Source organism: Octopus sinensis, linkage group LG4 (assembly GCF_006345805.1).
Source record: "Octopus sinensis linkage group LG4, ASM634580v1, whole genome shotgun sequence".
Classification (NCBI taxonomy): Eukaryota; Metazoa; Mollusca; class Cephalopoda; order Octopoda; family Octopodidae; genus Octopus; species Octopus sinensis.
The window spans coordinates 113909860-113932905 of record NC_043000.1 but is presented as its reverse complement, the minus strand read 5'-3'; the positions used below and the strand labels follow the sequence as shown (position 1 = coordinate 113932905).

The following is a 23046-nucleotide window of genomic DNA, read 5'->3' as shown; positions in this document are numbered from 1 at the left end:
CCCACCACCATCACTTGACAACTGATGTTGGTGTGTTTATGTCTGTGTCTTTGCAGTTTGGCAAAAGGGACCAATAGAATAAGTTCTAGGCTTACAAAGAATAAGCCCTGGGGGACAATTTGTTCGACTAATGTAAGTGCTCCAGCATGGCTGTAGTCAAATGACTGAAACAAGTAAAAGAATAAAAAAATATATAAATATATACATGTGTGTGTGTGTGTGTGTGTGTGTTTATATACAGTGGACACTTAGCCATTGTTTAAATGGTGACAAGACTCTTATTCTCTTTTACATAATTAATTAACTCATAAGCCTTAATTAGAGATTACCAACCCCTCCCTCCCACACACAATTAGTCTTGTGTCTTTACATAAGTAACTAGTACAGCAGTCATGTGACTGCTAAGTAGCAGCAGCCAGAGAGGGGGGGTGATAGGGGGTGGAAGGGAGCAGAAATATGTGAAGGGGTCAATGAGGGTCAGTGAAGCTGAAGGGAAGCCAGGACAATTCACATTTCTCACAGCACAAATTCCTCAGCCTTGGTGAACTTTCACCTGAATTCCTTTCCCCTAACACCCTGGCTTCCTATAGCATCAACCCTTCTACCCTCTTACATACCTAGGTACATGTGTGTGTGTGTGTGTGTGTGTGAGAGAGAGAGAGCGAGGGAGAGAGAGTATATGCAATGCAATATGTGTTTGTGTGAGAGCCACTGAGAGTGCTTGCATGTGTGTGTGAAGATGGGACTGTATGTGTGTGTGTACGTGTTTGTGTGTGTATTTGATTGTGTGTGTTTGTGAGAGTATGTGTGAGAGTATATGTGTGTTTGTGTGAGAGCAACGGAATGTGTTTGCAAATATGTGTGAAGATGTGTCTGTATGTGTGTGTGTACATGTTTGTGTGTGTGTGTGAGTGTGTATGTGTGTGTGCGTCTTTGTTCCTCCCCCCACCACTTGACAACCAGTGTTAGTTTGTTTACATCCCTGTAACTTGGCAGTTCAGCAAAAAACACTGACAGAATAAGTACAAAGTTTAAAAAGAAAATAATAAGTACAAGGGCTCAATTCCTTTGACTAACTATTCTTCAAAACAGTGCCCCAGCATGGCCGCAGTCTAAGTAAAGGATAAAAGAAATAAACCATTTATTATTATAATAGCGGTGAACTGGTAGAATCAGTGGTGCAACAGCAAAACTGTTTTGTGGTATTTAGTTATAACCATTTATATAATGAGTTCAAATCGCACCAATTCCCTTCACCTTTTATTCCCCCAGGGTCAATAAAGAGAAGTTCCAGTCAATTACTGAGGGAGAAAAGATAGGCCTATGTACTCCATCCACCTCTCGAGACCTTGGGCTAAAAGTATTTATAATCATTTTTATGTATACGTTAAGAATTGTTAGCATTATGGACGAAATGCCTAGTGGTATTTTGCCCATCCTTACGTTCTGAGTTCAAATTCCACCGAGGTCACCTTTACCTTTCATCCTATCGGGGTCGATTAAATAAGTACCAGTTATGCACTGGGGTCGATATAATCGACTTAATCTGTTTGTCTGTCCTTGTTTGTCCCCTCTGTGTTTAGCCCCTAGTGGGTAGTAAAGAAATAGGTATTTTGCCCATTGTTACGTTCTGAGTTCAAATTCCACCGAGGTCACCTTTACCTTTCATCCTTTCGGGGTTGATAAATTAAGTACAAGTTGCCTTGTGTCTATAATAGAAAGGATTATTATGTCTACATTATGTACATTTATATACACTCACCGACTTCTCAGTTTTGATTGCAAAGAATTTGTGGGTGCCATCTCCTGGTTCAAAGACGTAGCCAAAAGCCCTGGAATCCGTAGTGTCAATTGAAATAAATGAAATTCGACTTACAATATGTTCATAGTTCACAGCCTGAAATAAAAGAGATATTTTATCATTTTAACAATATCATCATTATCAACACAGCCACATGTCACATATCACCACAGCCTCATGTCACATATCATCACAGCCACATGTCACATATCATCACAGCCATGTCACATATCACACCCATGTCACATATCATCACACCCACATCACGTATCATCACACCCATGTCACATATCATCACTGTCACGTGTCACAGCTACATGTCACATATCATCACAGTCACATGTCATATAATAAACATCATTAAATATAAATAATATTAATAATAACAACATATACATAACAGTAAATACTATTAAATAATATAAATTTCACTAATCAATAAAATTAAATAACCTATTTATACTCAAATACATATAAATACTATTAAACCACATATCACGTATATGTCACTGCCACATGTCAAATATCATCACAGTCACATGTTATATGTCACAGCCACACATCATGTTATGGCCATATGTCACGTGTCACAGTCACATGTCACATATCACCACAGCCACATGTCACTTTTAACGATATCACCCCAATTCCATCCATTTCATGTTGCTCCAGTTTCCTCAGCTGTAGATATGAGTTGTGATGCCACCATTACCAAGTCTTTGCCTTTCCCTTGGATAACATCAGTGGCACAGAGACAGGAGTCTGGTATGCAAGGGTGACTGCTGGTCTTCCATAAGCAACCTTGCCAAGATTTGTACCTTTCAAGATTTGGAACTTTCTAGGTGCAATCCCATGGTCATTCGTGACTGAAGAGGGTCTCTACCATTTTTTACTACTGTAGTTGCTGTCCACTCAGTTGGATAAGAATTTGTTAAAACAACTGTTTAATACTGAGAAATGAGAATGTGGTTTCCATGGTGACAATTTCCCACATTCTGAAATTTGGTACCCAAAACTCATCTATTTATAAGCCTTGGAGTGGCTGTGTGGTAAGTAGCCTGCTTACCAACCACATGGATCAAGGTTCAGTCCCACTGCATGGCACCTTGGGCAAGTGTCTTCTACTATAGCCTCGGGTCGACCAAAGCCTTGTGAGTGGATTTGGTAGACAGAAACTGAAAGAAGCCCATCATATATATGTATATATATATGTGTGTGTATGTGTGTGTGTGTGTGTGTGTGTGTGTGTGTGTATGTTTGTGTCTGTTTGTGTGTCTGTGTTTGTCCCCCAATGTCACTTGACAACCGATGCTGGTGTGTTTACGTCCCCGTAACTTAGCAGTTCGACAAAAGAGACTGATAGAATAAGTACTAGGCTTACAAAGAATAAGTCCTGGGGTTGATTTGCTCGACTAAAAGCGGTGCTCCAGCATGGCCACAGTTAAATGACTGATACAAGCAAAAGAGTAAGGTCCTAGAAGGATGCATCATGTGATGGCTTGATGCTGATTGGTCAGTTAATCAGCCAACCACACAAAATGGCTGTTACTAAGCTGTGTCTTTTACTTGGTAATTTGTCGATTCGGTTTCTAATCTTCTACACTTTCTGCCATATTTCATGAATTTAATAATATTAACACAGTAAAAGACCACATTTCATACTTTTAACAGTAATGTTGATGGAGAATGGTACATTGGAACAAAGCTGACACTGAAAGAGGAATATACAGATGATGCTATGAAGGGCAAGGTTGGGTCTGGCCACAAATTTTAAAGATGGACTACACCAGTGGTTCCCAAAGTGGGCAGTGGAAGGATCCAGCAGGGTGTTGAAGAAAAGTGGGATGATAATAAGGTGGCCAAAATCAGATGATAGACGTAAAAAAAAACCCCCAAATAATAGGCGCAGGAGTGGTTGTAACCACATGGTTCTGGGTTCAGTCCCACGACGTGGCACCTTGGGCAAGTGTCTTCTACTATAGCGTCGGGCTGACCAAAGCCTTGTGAGTGGATTTGGTAGACGGAAACTGAAAGAAGCCCATCATATATATGTATATATATATTTGTGTGTGTGTATGTGTGTGTCCACAACATCGCTTGACAACCGATGCTGGTGTGTTTATGTCCCCATAACTTAGCGGTTCGGCAAAACAGACCGATAGAATAAGTACTAGGCTTACAAAGAATAAGTCCTGGGGTCGATTTGCTCGACTAAGGACAGTGCTCCAGCATGGCCACAGTCAAATGACTGAAACAATTAAAAGAGTAAAAGAGTAAAGAGGGCAATGTCGGGTCTGGCCACAGATTTTAAAGATGGACTACACCAGTGGTTCCCAAAGTAGGAAGCGGAAGGATCCAGTGGGGTGTTAAAGAAAAGTGGGATGAAAATAAGACGGCCAAAATTGGGTGATAGATGTAAAAAAAAAAAATGAATATTAATAGATTAATTAGGTTTAAGTTTTATTTGTGAAATACAGATGTTTTGAATTTGCTGCAGAAAGTGGTCTAATATTTGTGGTGGGGAGGGTGACTGGGGCGCTAGGAATGTGGCCTGGGGCCCAAGGGGGCGGCAGCCTGAAAATGTTTGGGAACTACTGGACTACACTTCCTAATGTGGTAGGGTGAGATTATAAACCAAAGCATATAAAACAAAAAAAAGTGTAAGTCCAAAGGAACTTCTTTCTTACCATTGTCTTCTCCTCGATCAACTTAATCCCTTCCAGAGATATGTTGACTAGAATCTTTAACTTATGTTTTCCAGAGCTCTTCACGGCAGCCTTTAACTTCTGCATTGTCTCCTGACACATGGCGTTCCCTCGAAAATCTGCAACGTCAGAGACCCCGATGAATTTCGCCGTGAAGAACAAGCCTTTTCCTTCGAAACTGGCCGGATCTGTTTTAATCTCTGTAAGTCGGTTGGTAGATGAGGTCAGTCAAACAAGAAAAGAAGAAAATATGTATAACAATGAAAACATGTTTAAAATGTAATTGTAAACAGATAATTAAATAATGTTGTTGCTGTTGTTGTTGTTTCCTGGTCAAGCCTGATCAAGTAAAACTATGACCAAACATTATTTCTACCTATGACCATAGATACATATACATTGTGTGGTAAGGTATTCAACAAGAAGGGCATTCTTTCGATATGAGTACCATTTACATCACGTGTATTTGTTTACATTTGAAGAAGATCGTCACTTTCCGTAAATTTTTTTTTTTTATATATGTGGGGTTAGGATTAGGGGTGGGGGTAAAGGGTTTCTTTTTTTCTTCAGAAATGTAAATAAACCCACATGGGTTTATAACTGACAGTTACGTAACTAGTACCGAATGATCACCACAAGAAGAATAACACTTGATTAGCTAAGAGAGTAAAAATAATGTAATAAAGGAAACCACAAGTCTTGTGAAATGCAGGTACCTAAGGTTTTATAGCTGAAACAGTAATTTATTTTACCATCTGCTTTGAATGCAAGTGAGGAATGGTCTTGGGAAAAAGGGCGAAATAAAGTAATGTTTTGATTAGGAAACCCTGGGTGTCTATATTTCATAAGATTTGGGGGCATTGATGTTAAGAAGGACCTCCAGCCATAAAAACGATGCCAAAACAGACAATGGAGCTTGGACAGCTCTTCAGTTGGTCAGTTCCTGTCAAACTGTCCAACCCATGACAGCATGGAAAACATATGTTGAATAATGATGATGATGATATATATATATATATATATATATTTACTCATGTACATATATACACACATATACATAGGCGCAGGAGTGGCTGTGTGGTAAGTAGCTTGCTAACCAACCACATGGTTCCGGGTTCAGTCCCACTGCGTGGCATCTTGGGCAAGTGTCTTCTGCTATAGCCCCAGGCCAACCAATGCCTTGTGAGTGGATTTGGTAGACAGAAACTGAAAGAAGCCTGTCGTATATATGTATATGTATGTGCATGTGTGTGCGTGCGTGCTTGTGTGTGTGTGTGTGTTTGTGTGTGTGTATACATGTATGTGTATATCAACATGTGTGATGGACTGAAAGAATGAATTTTCAACACCACATTAGTGCATAAAATACTTTCTTTCAATAGAAACAGAATTCAATGGCCTAGTACCATAAGTTTCATGCGAATATATTCGCAATTGTTTATTTAAAGGGTGGATAATGGTTGAATACCCCATCAATTTAACTGGTGAGAGAGTGGCATGACATTTCAGAGAATGTGAAATGGACAAGTGACAAAAGAAGAGTTTGTATGTAAAGGGAAGTAATTATTCAGAAGCTGTAGAATTGGTTGTTTCCCATGTGTTTTGTTTTTGTTTCAAGAATTAAAGAATGCTTTTGCATTGTTACAATTAATATTTAACCCTTTCGTTACTGTATTTATTTTGAGATGCTCTCTGTTTCTTTCAACTAATTTTAAATATAACAAAGAATTTAGTAAAATAACTTAGTTATCATTCAGCTAGAGTTAGGAACATAAATTGTGACTAAGGTTTGGTGGAAGACTTTAATTCAAAACTTATGAACACAAAATATTTGTACTACAGAGCTAGAGGCGGTTTCAGCCAGGTTGGTATCGAAAGGGTTAAGAATTGTTTCTGTTACCTTTTTGTTACCATATTTCTGTTGAGATGCTCTGTATTTCTTTCAATTAATTTTAAATATAAAACAGAATTTAGTAAAATAACTTAATTATCATTAAGCTAATTTTAGGAACATAAATTGTAACTAAGGTTTGGTTGAAGATTTTAATTCAGGACTTATGAAAACAAAACATTTGCCAGAGCCGGTTTCAGCCAGGCTGGTAACGAAAGGACTAAGGCACTGACCAGGCAGAATCATTAGCACACCAGGCAAATGCTTACTGGTATTTTTTCTGTCCTTATGTTCTGAGTTCAATATCTGTCGAGGTTGTCTTTGCTTTTGGAATCATTAAACTAAGCACCAATGGAACACTAGGGTTGGTGCAATCCACTAGTCCCCTCCCCCAGTATTTCAGGCATTGTGCCTTTAGTAGAAAGGATTATTATAATTAATACAGCACTGAAACATTTGTACTTCATGAATATGTGAGCTTTCTGCTGCTGGTATTGCAGTATAAAGTCCTGTTTCTCAATGTTTCGGGTTTTGCACTCACAATCACAAGATTACGGTTTCAATTCTTGGACCATGCAGTGCTTTGTGTTCTAGAGCGAAACACTTCCTTTCATGCTGCTCCATTCCACTCAGCTGTTACCCTGGGTTACCCAGCAATGCACTGGTGCCCTGTTCAAGGGAAATTTTGTGATCTTGGTAATTCATATGCATAATGCCTTGGGGGCTATAGAATTGCTGCACTGGATATGCATATATAATGAGCAGGGACTAGAGAAAGAGGTGTTCTATGATTGCATCCAGGCCCATTTTTTGCTCATTTTTAATCATCATTATCATCACCACCACCATCATCATCACCATTGAACACCCATGCTGGCATGCGCTTGACTGTTTAGCAGGAGCTGGTGACCTAGAGGGCAGCACCAAGCTCCAGTGTCTACTTTGGCACTTTGGCATAATTTTGAAATGTCCTTCCTAATGTCAACCACTTTACAGAGTGTACTGGGGACTTTTACTTGGCCCTAGCACCAGTGCCACCCAGGGTGGATCGCCCCTACCGCTCCCCCTCGCTACACTAGTGCTGTAACATCATTATTCTGTAATTCATATTAATGTAAATGCTAGAATATGGTAGCATGGATTATAACAGTAATCCAATGTATTAACTGTAGTGGGGTTTATCCTTTAAAGCTCTAAGTGCAAGTCATGCATCATCATCATCATCATCATCATCATTGTTTAACGTCTGCTTTCCATGCTGGCATGGGTTGGATGATTTGACTGAGGGCTGGCAAGCAAGAAGGCTGCACCACACTCCAAACCAATCTGGCAAAGTTTCTACAGCTGGATGCCCTTCCTAATGCCCTTCCAAAAGTGTAGTGGGTGCTTTTTATGTACCACTGGCACGAGGGCCAGTCAGGTGGCACTGGCAATGACCATGCTCAAATGGTGCTTTTTTACATGCCACCAGCATGGGACTAATCAGCCGGCACTGGCATCGTCTATGCTCAAATGGAGCTTTTTATGTACCACTGGCACAGAAGCCAGTCAGGCAGCACTGGCAATGACCATGCTCAAATGGTGCATTTTACATGCCACCAGCACAGGACCAGTCAGGCAGCACTGGTATCAACCACACTCACAGTTGCAGCATTATCATAGTTTTGCATATTGTGGAGTATTTGAGTAATAGATAGAAGTTTTGTTTAATAGTTGTTAGTGTGGTGGTGGTGGTGGGGGTAATGGGTAGTTATAGTAGTGAATTTGGTATGTTTTTCAATAGAAATGGACATGTTTTTTAAATTTTGTAATTTGAAATGCCTTTTGTGTAAGCAAGGAGAATATGTCTTTTTTTTCCTTTATTTACTGTCAATGCTTTTGATTTGTCTGTAATGCAGAGGTTAAAACGCCTACCTTGTTCAGTATATTCATTGCTTTTAAAAACTACAATACCCTACTTTATGAGTAGATTAGTCACTTCATAGTCCTAAAGACTCCATAGAAATTTGGATAATGATGTCACATTGCATCTGCTTCTATCTCTGAATAAAATTATATGTTACATGAATCTTTCCTGAAAGGTGTTCTTTGTGAGTCTAGTATATGATTTTATTTATTAAACCATTTACATCAGGTGTGTGTGTGTGTGTGTGTGATTTTATATATACACTTGCTAAAAATAAGTATAGGATTTATTCTCTTACTTGTTTCAGTCGTTTGACTGAGGCCATGCTGGAGCACCGCCTTTAGTCGAACAAATCGACCCCAGGACTTTGTAAGCCTAGTACTTATTCTATTGGTCTTTTTTGCCGAACCGCTAAGTTACGGATATAAAACAGAAATTAAAAAAATAATGATAAACAAAAGAAACAACAGAAAGATGTACATTAGATAAATTAATCCAAGGTATACTATGTCTGAATAGAAGACAAAATGATAATTGATGGAGTGCTTCTAATAAGACAGCAAACAAGCAGTCATTTAAGCATCATACAAAATGCCCAGCAGTATTTATTCCAAAGCTGGAATTCTGAGTTCAAATGCTGCCGAGGTCAACTTCATCTTTCATCCTTCTGGTGTTGATAAATAAAGTAGCCATCTAGTGGTGAACTAGTGGAAACATTTGAGCATTGAAAGCAGTACCTTGTGCTATTTATTTTGGTTTTATGCAATCTGAATTTGAACCCTTTTGTTGTGACCTATTTGGGCAACAGGCATAATCCATTGCCAAGTTTAACATCACTACCAGGTACTTTGGGGCCCTTTAGCAGAGTTCACTTGCTTGCAAATATTCCATCCAGGTCTCTGGTCTGAGGATTTGCTCCTCCCTCCCACCAGTCTCAGAGACCCTGAAATAGGTCAGGGGAACTATGCCCTCCTGACTAAAATAGATAACTTAATAAATATGGCTACTGATGATGGTGATGATGATGATGGTGATGATGGTTATGATGATGATGATGATGACGATGATGATGATGGTTATGATGATGATGATGGGTGGTGGTGGTGATGATGATGATGCTTATGATGATGATGATGATTATGATGATGATGATGGGTGATGATGATGATGATGATGATGGTTATGATGATGATGATGATTATGATGATGATGATGGGTGATGATGATGATGATGATGATGGTTATGATGATGATGATGGGTGATGATGGGTGATAATGCGTGATGGTTATGATGATGATGATAAGGATGATGTGGATGATGGTGGGTGATGGTGATGATGATGAATCAAGACTGATCAGGGCCATACAACAACAACACCAACAAGGATATAATGTGCAACATGAAAATCTATGTGGTCAGTTGATCTGCTTGAAATAGTTGCAAAATCTCCCTCAGAATCTCGAGTTAGACAGCTTAGGTCTACATTACATAATCTAGTCCCTAAACACACGTTTAAATGAAGCACCGGGTGACCTTAGATGGATCAGGGCTGACTTGAGTCTTAAGCAATAACAATAACAACAACAAGCACATCAATCACACTAGTCTGGGAAGGCCTGGAAAAGTGTTAGGTCTGATCCTCTTTCAAAAGGTTGATATGTCAAAAAAAAAAAAAAAGGGATCTGATATATGAGTCTGCAACACAAGACTCCAAGGAATTATCCAATGCTACTAAACATGATGACTCTTCCATTTCTTCAACCAATTCTTCTCTCAAATTACCCTATTTTATTCCAGATCTGTACGGTTTTAGCAGACTCAAAGATTTTTGAAATTCTTTGATATCCATAAAAGGAAGTAATTGTAATATATAACTGCTTCCAAAGAAAAAAAACTGTTTCAACACTTTACCGAAATTTAATTACAAACATTTGGAATTGATTACCAGTTCTTTAGGAATCTAGCCTGGAATAGACGTTACCATGTTTCCTGCACTCTTACATATCTTTGTCATTTAGCCCCTCAAACAGCCTGGTGTTGTTGTATGGCCCTGATCAGTCTTGATTCATAATCATCATCACCCACCATCATCCACATCATCATTATCATCATCATCATAACCATCACTCATTATCATCCACATCATCATTATCATCATCATCATAACCATCACTCATTATCACCCATCATCATCATCATCATCATCATCATAACCATCACCCATCATCATCATCATAACCATAAGACATTCTGTTTTATAGTAATATCTAGGGAAATTTGGCTGTTATTTCAAGCAGGATGAGCAGCTCTGTAAAGCCCCACCAACACCAACACCAACACCACCATGACCACCACTACCACCACGACCACCACTACCACCATGAGCATCACCATGACCACAACCACCACCATAACCACCACGACTACTGCTATCACCACCACTACCACCACCACCATAATGACCATGACCACCACAACATCACTTCAATGTCTACTTTTCCATACTTGTAAAGGGTAGTGGTCTTGTGGTTAGGGTGCTGGGCTCACATCTGTAAGGCTGTGAGTTCAATACCTGGTGATGTGATGTGACCTTAAACACAACACCTTTATTTCACACTGCTCGAGTCCATATTTTGGGCCCCAGATTTATATGCCCTTCATTTATGTTCCATAGATGTTTTCTTTCTCCTGAGGTGCTTACATCCACAGCAGGACATATTCTTTTGGGTTTTTTAAATTTTTTAATATCTAATCTCAAACAACATCATCATCATCATCACGGCACCTGGGGCAAGTTTCTTCTACTATAGCCTCGGGCCGGCCAAAGCTTTGTGAGGGTATTTGGTAGACAGTGTGTGCGTTTGTGTCTGTCATCCCCTCACCATCATTTGACGACCGATATTGGTGTGATTACGTACCCGTAACTTAGCTGTTCAGCAGAAGAGACAGATAAAATAAGCACTAAGCTGACAAAGAACAAGTCAAGGAGTGGGGGGTGATTTCTTCGATTTAAAGGCAGTGCTCCAGCATGGCCGCAGTCAAATGACTGAAACAAGCAAGCCGAATATGTAGGAGTGTGTTTATGACTATCTCCTCCTGCTTTGTCTTAGGTTATCTCCCTTTCATCGCTAATTATCTCCCCCTCCTCTCTTTAATTTCTACATTTCCCTCCAGCCACCACCACCACCACCACCGCATATACGTGTTCTTTCTCTTATACACTGCTTCTTTTCTCTCATTATATCCATCTCTCTCTCTCTCTCTCTCTCTCTCTCTCTCTCTCTCTCATTCCCCTTCTTGGTTCTTTCACTCTACCCCCCCCCCATCTCTCGAATCTATTTATTCACAGAAAAAAAGTGAAACTGTGTAGATATGATCCTGGTATGTGGTTGGGATGGTGGTGGTGGTGGTGGTGATGATGACGGCGATGGCGGAGTTGGCGGTGGCTGTGGTGCTATTGGTGATGTCGGTGGTGGTGAAAGTGGCTGTAGCTGCAGTGGTGTGACGGTGGTTGTGGTCATGGTGACCATGAATGCTTCAGAGGTGTTCACCAGTAATGGGTGGCGGTGGGAGGTGGGGTGTGGGCTTTGCTGGGAGTGACGGTGGTGGCGATAGGGGCGATAGATAAAAAAAACGGGGTGGGGAGGAGTGAACAGAGGTAACAAGTGGAAGAGAGATAGACAGACACACAGACACACACATAGAATCTGGGTGGCATTGGGTGGGGATGGTTGGGGTGGAATGTAGAGGAACATGGGTGGGGTATGGGGGACGGGTAGGGGTTGTGTATGGAGTGTGTGTGTGGGGGAGTTGTTTGAGACTGAAATAAACCTGTTAAGATAAACACCCCCCCACCACCAAACAGCTGTCTGCTGTGACCCAGCCTGGAATCTGGATCGCTGGTGGTGGTAGCGGACACACACTCACACACACATACACGCGCACACACACACACAACATTTACATGAGCAAGTACATCATCATCATCATCATCATCATCATCACCACTTCCACCCTACGCCACCCACCCATCCACCTTCAACACCACAACCTCTGCAACCACCACTGCTTCACCACCGTCTCCACAACCACTGATGTGAGGTGTAGCCATTACGAACAACAACATCAGATACTAACACCTGCACCACAACATTTTGAATTACCAACCTCCGATACGTCCCCCATCCCCTGCAACCACTACATCAACATCAATTATTTGCACCGCTGCCGCCGCCTGCGCTATCTGCACCACCACCACCGCCACCTAATGAATCTGCAACTTCCAAAATAGGGTACCACAGGGATTTATCCTCTCAGCCATTTTAACACTTGCTTGTCTAGCACTTCCACAAAATACACACACACACACATCCTTGAATCATTATCATCATCATCATCATCATCATCATCACATGGCATCTGTTTTCCATGCTGGCATGTGTTGGATGGTTCGACCAAAGTTGGTTAAGCCGGAGAGTTGCACTGGGCTCGAGGGTTTCAATGGTTGCATGCCCTCCCAAATACTTGCCCAAGGTGCCAGGCAGTGGGACTGAACCCGGAACCATACGGTTGGTAAGCAAGCTACTTACCACACAGCCACTGCTGCGCCTGTACAATTTTAAATAAAAGGACATATATAATGCAGTTTCTTATTAGCAGTAAGACAGGATGGCCATGGTTAGGACACAGGTCTGTGTGTCAGGGCTGAGAGGCAGCTGAGCTACAGTAATAACAATGTTCTTTTATGTGCCCCTACAAAGTTATTTTATCTGCTTGAAAGAACAGCCAAATCTCTCTCAAATTACACAATATCGCATAAAATGCATGTAAAAATATTCACTGAATGCGTTGGCTAATGCAATCCTGGAAACCTCGAATACGAAAAGGGAGGACGGCTAGGGTCAGAATGACTTAGAGCTAAACAACAAGGGCCGGTCTGATTATCTTACCTTTCTTTTTGTGTCCTTTCTGTATAGACATTGTTCTCTGATACAGCAGCACGGATCAATCTGAAACCCTGCAAAGACAAAACAAAACATCATCAGCATCATCACCACCACCACCACCACCATAACCACTATCATCATCATTACTGCTTCCTGTGCCTTCTCAAACCTTATCATCATCATTATTATTATCACCAACATCATTTAATATCTTTGTTATTGTCACACATAATTATTATTATTATTCTGAGTTCAAATTTGTCTTTCATCCTTTTGGGGTCGATTAAAAAAAGTACCAGTCACGCACTGGGGTCGATGTAACCGACTTAATCCCTTTGTCTGTCCTGGTTTGTCCTCTCTATGTTTAGCCCTTTGTGGGCAATAAAGAAATATATTATTATTATTATTATTATTATTATTATTATCAGTTTCAGTCTAGGAAATCCACTCACAAAGCATTGTTTGACCTGGGGCTATAATGGAAGACATATGTACCCAAGGTGATATGTAGCAGGATTGAACCTGAAATCATGCAGTTGGGAAGCAAACTTCTTAACCACAGCCGATGCCAATACCGCCTGACTGGCCCTTGCGCCGGTGGCACATAAAAGGCACCCACTACACTCTCAGAGTGGTTGGTGTTAGGAAGAGCATCAAGCTGTAGAAACTTTGCCAGATTGGATTGGAGCTTGGTGCAGCCATCTGGCTTGCCAGCCCTCAGTCAAACCGTCCAACCCATGCCAGCATGGAAAGCGGACGTTAAACAACAATGATGATGATGATAGCCACACCTGTGCCAACATCATACTCATCATCATCATAATCCTCATCACACATCACCATTAAACAACACCATGACTGAACCCCCTTTGTATCCTAAACAATCCAACACACACACACACGTTCCGGAGGCAAGGCACAGCAATTCTTCCCCAATCACCACCTTCTGTTCCACACACTCAGCTACCACAATCACCTGACAAACAATTCCTCGACTTTCCACAGACCACCACCTCCAAATGATTGTCTTAATATACTCGCTCATGCATCAATGAAGAATGCAAATACAAAAATATATTCACACAAAAAAAAGTACAAAAAAATATTCACAAAAATGTCTAAAAGAACTGCTTCACCAGGAAACAAAGATTTTCAGAATTCAACAACTAGTAATAAAGACATTGCTGTACAACATAGGTTCTCAAAGTGGGAGCTGCTGCCACCCCCAGTGGGCATTGAGACCATCCAAGTGGGCACTGGTGCCTAAGGGCACGGTAGAGAAAAAGGAGGCGTTGGAAGGAAGGCAGTGGATTGGGGGATGATATGAATTTATTATAATATTATTATAGTATTACTCTCTCTTGTTACTCTCTCTTGTTTCAGTCATTTGACTGTGGCCATGCTGGAGCATTGCCTTTAGTCAAGCAAATCGATCCCAGGACTTATTCTTTGTAAGCCTGGTACTTATTCTATCAGTCTCTTTTTGCCGAACCGCTAAGTTACGGCGACATAAACACACCAGCATTGGTTGTCAAGCGATATTGGTGGGTACAAGCACAGACACAAACATATACACACACACCGTCCCTCAACCATGTTCTTCTACATTCCACCCCACCATCCCCACCCAATGCCACACAGCTTGTGTGTGTGTGTCTGTGTGTCTGTCTATCTCTCTTCCACTTGTTACCTCTGTTCACTCCTCCCCTCATTTTTTTTATCTCATGCCCTATCGCCACCACCATCACCCCCAGCACCCCCACCTCCCACCGCTACCATAAATATATATATATATATATACGACAGGCTTCTTTCAGTTTCCGTCTACCAAATCCACTCACAAGGCTTTGGTCAGCCCGAGGCTATAGAAGACACTTGCCCAAGGTGCCATGCAGTGGGACTGAACCTGGAATCATGTGGTTGGTAAGCAAGCTACTTACCACACAGCCACTCCTGTGCCTATGTATTGTAAACAAATCATATAATATCATATTAACTATCAAATGATTCATAGTATATATAAATTAGTAAAATATAAAATATCTAATTATACATAAAAATAGGGGTGGGGGCGCTGAGGGTATTATGTGGCCATGAGGTGGAGCGGTGGCCCAAAATGTTTGAGAGCCTCTGCTGGACAATGGAATATTTATAGACACTTCTAAAAAACATATCTCATAAGGCAACCTAAAGGATACAAATCCAATTAGGCCAGAAATAGCCAACCTCATAAAAAAGCTGGGGGAAAAAAGAAAAAACATCTACCACAGTCCACCAACACACACAAAGCTGAAATAAAATTCAGTATCAAACAATAAAAGAAGGAAATAAACATAGAAAATGCATTATAGAAAGAGAGAAAATTGGAAAATATTTGTAGCCAACATAAACCACAAAACAAAATTAAATATAGAGAAAGTAATTAATAGCCAAATAACTGTAACAATAGTCATACAGGGGGGTGGGGTGGGTGAGTGCAAAAGTAGGTATACAGTTATAAAAAAAAACAGAAGACATGTACAATGCTACAATTCTATATTTAAGAGATGAAGAATTATGTACATTATTTACATTTGATGGATATTTGTCCTCATCATGTTTGTTGTTAACACAACGTTTCAGTTGATATACCCTCCAACCTTCATCAGGTTATCTCGGGGAAATTTCGAACCTGGATTCTCATTCCTAAGGTATTTTTAGATGTTGTTATTATTATTATTATTATTATTATTCAAGTCACTGCCATATGCCTGTGGGCATATGCCATAGTGGTTAAGAGCACAGGCTACTAGCCCCAAGATTCCAAGTTTGATTCCAGGCAGTGATTTGAATAATAATAATATTGATGATAATAATAATAATAATAATAATAATAAAATAATAATAATAATAATAATAATAATAATAATAATAATAACAACAACAACATCAAAAAATACCTTAGGAATGAGAACTCAGGTTTGAAATTTCTCCAAGACACCTGATGAAGGCTGGAGGGTATATCAGCTGAAACGGTGTGTTAACAACAAACAAGATGACGACAAATATCTGTCAAATGTAAATAATGTAAATAATCTAAATGTACAATACTAGCAATGATAAATTTCTGAGCGAGAAGTAAACAGTAGCAGCATGGAATCGTGAAGTATATGTATATGTGTATGTATATATATATATATATATATATATATATATATTTATATATATATATTTTCTACTCTAGGCACAAGGCCTGAAATTTTGGGGGAGGGAACAAGTCAATTAGATTGACCCCACTATGTTTCTGGTGCTTAATTTATCAACCCCAAAAGGATGAAAGGCAAAGTCAACCTCAGCAGAATTTGAACTCAGAACATAAAGACAGACGAAATACAGCTAAGCATTTTGCCTGGTGTGCTAACGATTCTGTCACCTCACCACCTTAATCGTGAAGTATATTTGCCACCTAAATGTGGTGGACCCACAGGAGACGATGCTACTGTTGTTTATAGCCCCAGGAAGACACCTCCTCCAGCTGGCTAATGATACACTGTCTGTGTCTGATTAGGACATGGGAACAAAGATTTCCCTTTGCAAATACTAATCAGACACAGAGAATTTGTCATTAGCCAGCTGGAGGAGGTGTCTTCCTGGGGCTATAGACAACAACAGCATCGTCCCCTGTGGGTCTGCCACATTTAGGTACAATATCAATTTATATTTATTAAAAAAATTAAAGATTAACGGTAAAATTATTATTATAGTTATGATAGATATATTATTATAATGAAGGACACTGAAAATATCAAAAATGGGGCTAATTAAAAATTTTTTTGATAAAAATAAATGAGAAATTGTCACCCATAGTTATGACCCTAGTATCGATCTATTGCATTTCAATCTGTTTTATGGTTAGAGTTAGAGTTAGGGTTAGTTAGGGTTAGGGTTATGGTTAGGGGTGGGGGGAAGGGTATCGTTTTTTCTTCAGAAATGTAAATAAACCCAATCTGTTTCTTAAAGGAGGGACATATTCAAATGGCACAGAATGTTTTCACCTCAATAGACGTCATTGATTGAAGAAAAAAAACAGCAAATATCTTAAAAACTATAGAATTTTCTCAATAAAGCCAAGAGAAAAAGATGTTTTATAAACACATTCTACCAGTATACGAAGTTTAAAATTTTTTAGTTACCTAGAAATTATGTTAAAAACTGCTTAAAAAAGATCTCAAAAAAAAAAAAAAACTATCTCATTTTCTGTGACAAACAAACAGTGATTCTCAGTCTTATTTACATTATATACTCACTACAAACAAAACCAGAACAACACATTAGACCACACCGGCAGGAAAATGCTAAAAATGAAAGGTCACCTGGAAATATGAATGACACAGTGGATTGCTGAAGCAAGTTTTAACCCCAAAAATCCCTGTCACAACATAATAATAATAATAATAATAATAATTGTGTACAGTGCTCAGGTGCACTACAACTCATCTAAAGTGTATATATAATCAGGTGAAGTTTCGGCGGATTTCGGAAAGCATGAGGGCCTTAAAAGATGCAGTGTCATGGCAGTCAACAACTGACGCAGGCAGTTTATTCCATGCTTCAGAAAAAGTATCCTTCACATCTCAGACACTTATATACAACACTCCAGAATGGTAACACAATACCATTCCAAAACACAATCTCTCATTCATTCAACCCAAACAAAGATCACATCCAAACAGAAATAGCTGAAAATATCAATAATTTCACTGGCCATAAACAATGTTTTGGGTTGTGCAGAATGAACAATAAATACAGAGGAACATGAGCCATCACTCTCTGACCTAAGTCCACCTCGCCATTTCAATTGTTGCTGCCACTAGAATATCTGGTTGAACAGAAATAGACTGGACAATGAAAAGAGCACAATAGATCCAAAGTGCTACGCTGCACACAATATGATTCACCATTGCATGTCATATCGGAGAGGTACAGTGTGAAGTGGGGGGGTGACTCTGGTATAACGAGAAAGATTAATTGGTGAGTCATGTGTTGTTGTTTGGGCAAACTGTGAGGTAGCTGGATCAATGTTGACTTGAGCCTCAGGGTTACACAACACCTACACACACACACCTGTGTATGTATGTATGTATGAAAGTATATGTATGTACATCATCATCATCATCATCGTTTAACGTCCGTTTTCCGTGCTAGCATGGGTTGGACGGTTTGACCGGAGTCTGGGAAGCCAGGAGGCTGCACCAGGCTCCAGTCTGATCTGGCAGTGTTTCTACAGCTGGATGCTCTTCCTAACGCCAACCACTCCGTGAGTGTAGTGGGTGCTTTTTACATGCCTATATATATATATATTGTTATATTTCGGAATGGTCATATTGCCAGTTTAGCCAATAAAAACACACGCACTATATATTTGGTGTTATTTTGCTTCAGTGATATTTATTTTTTACATTAATCTTAATCTTATTTCGGCCAGAGTTCTTTCGTCACACTCCTGTGACCGCATCAGTGGTCCTTCGTTCTATTGGCTAAACTGGCAATATGACCATTCCGAAATATAACAATATCTGTTTCAACACACGACTTCACATAAAAAATCTTGCACAACAAATATTTAAACGTATATATATATATATATATATATATGTACATATATCAGAAATATGGCATTTGAACCTCAAAAGTATGCCCTGGCACTTGCTACCATCTCTATCTCACTCTTTCTTTACTAAACCATCCCATTTATATTCCTTATTCAACTATCACCCCTTCCTTTCTCATTCATAAACACAAGAGTATTATTATAGTAGATTATTTCAGTAACCATGGGAGCTATGAAAAAATATGACATCACCCCTTCTTTCCTTATTCATCTATCACCCCTCCCTTTCTCATTCATAAACACAAGAGTATTATTATAGTAGATTATCTCGGTAACCATGGGAGCTATTAAAAAATACAAAGTCCAGCAACACCACCAGATCATTCTACACATCTGTGTAATTTTTCGCGCAATTCTACCCAGCCATTTGACTGTGAATCCCAAGACAAGAAGGAATCGCACATGTCAAATTTATATGTATAGAATATATGTACAGACAGACAAATGGAGCTGCACAGCTCTTCAGCCAGCCAGCGCCTGTCAACCAGTCCAACCCATACCAGCATGGAAAATGGACATTAAATGATGCTGGAGATAATATGTGGCTGTATGGTAAGTAGTTTGCTTACCAACCACATGGTTCCGGGTTCAGTCCCACTGCGTGGTACCTTGGGCAAATGTCTTCTACTATAGCCTCGGGCCAACCAAAGCCTTGTGAGTGAATTTGGTAGATGGAAACCGAAAGAAGCCCGTCGTATATGTGTATACATATAAATGTATGTGTGTATATATGTTTGTGTGTCTGTGTTTGTCCCCCCAACATCGCTTGACAACCGATGCTGGTGTGTTTATGTCCCCGTAACTTAGTGGTTTGGCAAAAGAGACCAATACAATGAGTACTAGGCTTACAAAGAATAAGTCCTGGGGTTGATTTGCTTGACTAAAGATGGTGCTCCAGCATGGCCACAGTCAAATGACTGAAACAAGTAAAAGAAAGAGAAAGATATCGTTGCTATTATGCAAAAATGTCATAAGTCCAAAATGCTGCTTTTTCAGAAAAATGAAAAATTAGTTTCACCATTCCATAGCAAAACCATTGAACTACACTTTGACAATTTTTGATATCTTGGCATCTGAGGCAGCTGGAGATACAATAGTTTGACCAAAAAAACTTGCAATTGCAAGAAAAATTATGTATTGAAAAAAACCGCATTTAGCCAAATTTAGACATACGACAGTTTAACGTAATAGCAACGCTATAATAACAATGATATATAAATGCAGTGCTTATATATATATGTATGTTTTAAAATGCACAAGGCTTAGTAGACCTATACGGCTTGCTTATGCCTGCACAATTATATGCTAATGCATGCATGTGTGCGTGAGTGTGTGATGAGAAGCATGTGCAAGTGCACGTGTTTACAATGTCTGTGTGCAGACTGGGGCATCATACGTCTGCACATTCTGATCATATAATCCCGTAAAGATCAACTGCACCTTTGATCATCTTACAAGTGATAAGCTAAGCCTAGATTACGGATGATCAGCTGCACTTAGAACTCAAATGTTTTTAGATCATTCATAGGTGCGGCTGTGTGGTAAGAAGCTGGCTTCCCAACCACATGGTCCTGGGTTCAGTTCCCCAGCATGGCCTTGCGCCAACCAAAACCTTGCATGTGGATTTTGGTAAATGGAAACTGAAAGAAGCCCATTGAGTATCTGATTGTATATATATTATATATATATTGTATATATATATAATATATATATATAATATATATATTATATATTATATATATATATATATATATAATATATATATATATATAATATATATATATATATATATATATATATATATATATATATATATATTATATATATATATATATACTCATCTCTTATATACAAACATGATTCTTTTCATTCCAGTAGAGGGAAGCTGGTTTGTAGAATCCAAGAAAAAAAAAAACTTATGTTAAGGGTGTAAGTCAATTGCATTGCCCCTCACCCCACCCACCCCAGGTTCTTATTTTACTGACCCTGGAAGAATGAAAAGCAAACATGAAATATTGTCAAACATTTTGCCCCACATAGCAATGATTCTGCCAGCTTAAATAATAATAATAACAATAATAATAATAATAATCCTTTATAATAAAGGCACAAGGCCTGAAATTTGTGGGGAGGGAACTGTTTAATTACATTGACTCCAGTACTCAACTGGTACTTAATTTATCGACCTTGAAAAGATGAAAGACAAAGTCAACCCTGGTGGAATTTGAACTCAGAATGAAAAAAATGGACAAAATACTGCTAAACATTTTGCCTGGGCATGCTAACGATTCTGCCAACTTGCCACCTTAATTATACCAATAATGATAATAATAATAATAATAACAATAATAATAATTATTATTATAATAATCCTTTCTACGATAGGCACATGGTCTGAAATTTTGGGGGAAGGGGGCTAGTTGATTACATTGACCCCAGTACGTAACTGGTACTTATTTCATCGACCCTGAAAGGATGAAAGGCAAAGTCGACTTCAGTGGAATTTGAACTCAGAACGTAAAGCATTTTGTTCAGCGTGCTAACAATTCTGCCAGCTTGCTACCTAGACAATAAAAATAATAATAATAGTAATAATGATAACAATAATAATAATAACATAGTCATATTTCGTATTTCCTCACACATTGCACAACCTTGCCTTAATGCCTTATTCCTATCCCTGCCAATATGTAACCCCTACACATATATACATACAACACACACACACACATATATTTATATATACACACACATATACACATACAAACATATATATATATATAACATATGTATGTATGCGTGTATGTATGTATGTAGGATATATATAACAAGGGGCAGACAGGCATCAAAGAGAGGGTGCTGGGAACATATGAATAAAGGATTTCCCACAAGTGATACGGGATGGGGCAGCTGTACTAGCAAAAAAACAGGGAGTGGAACAGAAGATGGAAATGCTGTAGAAGTAGTAGCAGCAGCAGCAGCAGCAGCAGCAATGATAGGAACAGTTAAGTGAAACCCTTCAAATCTATGAGTGAAGATCACTTTGCTGAAAATGGTTCCAGGTTCAATCTTACTGTATGGGTGAGTTCGTTAAATTATAAGGCATCAAAAGAGAATGACTCTCCTCAGACACAACAGAATATGCTTCAACACACGAACTCATGTAACGAATCTTGCAAACCAAATCCAAAAATGAAATATATATATATATATATATATATATATATATATAAAAGACCTGTTGAGTCAAGTGAAATTGTAGTCCTGGCAGATGCCAGTGCTGCCTGACTGGCTCCCCATGCTGGTGGCATGTAAAAAGCACCATCCGAATGTGGTCAATGCCAGTGCTGGCTGACTGGTGCCCATGTCGGTCGCACATAAAAAGCACCATTGAAGTGTGGCCAATGCCAGTTCCACCTGACTGGCTCCCCATGCCAGTGCCTTGTAAAAAGCACCTATTACGCTCATGGAGTGGTTGGCATTAGGAAGGGCATCCAGCTGTAGAAACCTTGCCAGATCAGATTGGAGCCTGGTACAGCCTCCCAGCTTGCCAGTCCTCTGACAAACCATCAAGCTCATACCAGCATGGAAAACGGAAGTTTAACGATGATGATGATATATACATATATATATTTATATGACAAGCTTCTTTCAGTTTCCATCTACTAAATCCACTTACAAGACTTTGGTCAGCCTGAAGCTATAGTAGAAAGTACTTGCTTAACGTACTACTCAGTGGGACTGAACCTGGAACCATGTGGTTGGGAAGCAAGCTTCTTACCACACAGCCACGCCTGCACCTATATAGCAGAGTTTAATTAGGAATTCATTTGAATTCATTCTAGCTTTACTTTATTGCAACATTATATTAATTCTTCCATTACTAACACTACTACTGCTACTGCTGCTGCAACCATCAGCATTATCAAAACCACTACTACCACTACTGTAGTTATCACCACATTTACTAGAACCACCACCACTACCACCACCACCACTACCACCACCACCACCACAACCACTATCACCACCGCTACCACCACCACTACCACCAGCATCACTGGAACCTCTATTTTTCTTCACCATCACTGATACCACCAGTAACCATCATCACCATTACAGCCATAAACACTGGCAAACAAACCA

At 39.4% G+C, this 23046-nt stretch overlaps 1 protein-coding gene across 9 annotated transcripts in view; it reads right to left on the bottom strand.

Annotated features, from left to right (window-relative positions):
- Positions 1 to 23046, bottom strand: part of LOC115210395 (disabled homolog 1) — a 172906-nt gene that overhangs the window by 41817 nt on the left and 108043 nt on the right. For 7 of the 9 annotated variants that reach the window (XR_004998836.1, XM_036502364.1, XM_036502366.1 and 4 more), the window contains exons 2-4: positions 13254 to 13321; positions 4489 to 4706; positions 1763 to 1897 (exon numbers count right to left, since the gene is read on the bottom strand). Coding sequence is in view for 8 of the 9 variants with exons in the window: in XM_036502364.1 (XP_036358257.1) it covers positions 1763 to 1897; positions 4489 to 4706; positions 13254 to 13284 (384 nt within the window). In the remaining variant the exon portion in view is untranslated. Of the gene's footprint in view, positions 1 to 1762; positions 1898 to 4488; positions 4707 to 13253; positions 13322 to 13572; positions 13576 to 17602; positions 17625 to 23046 lie in introns of those variants that run through there. The other 2 variants (XM_036502365.1, XM_036502367.1) reach the window with 2 other exon arrangements.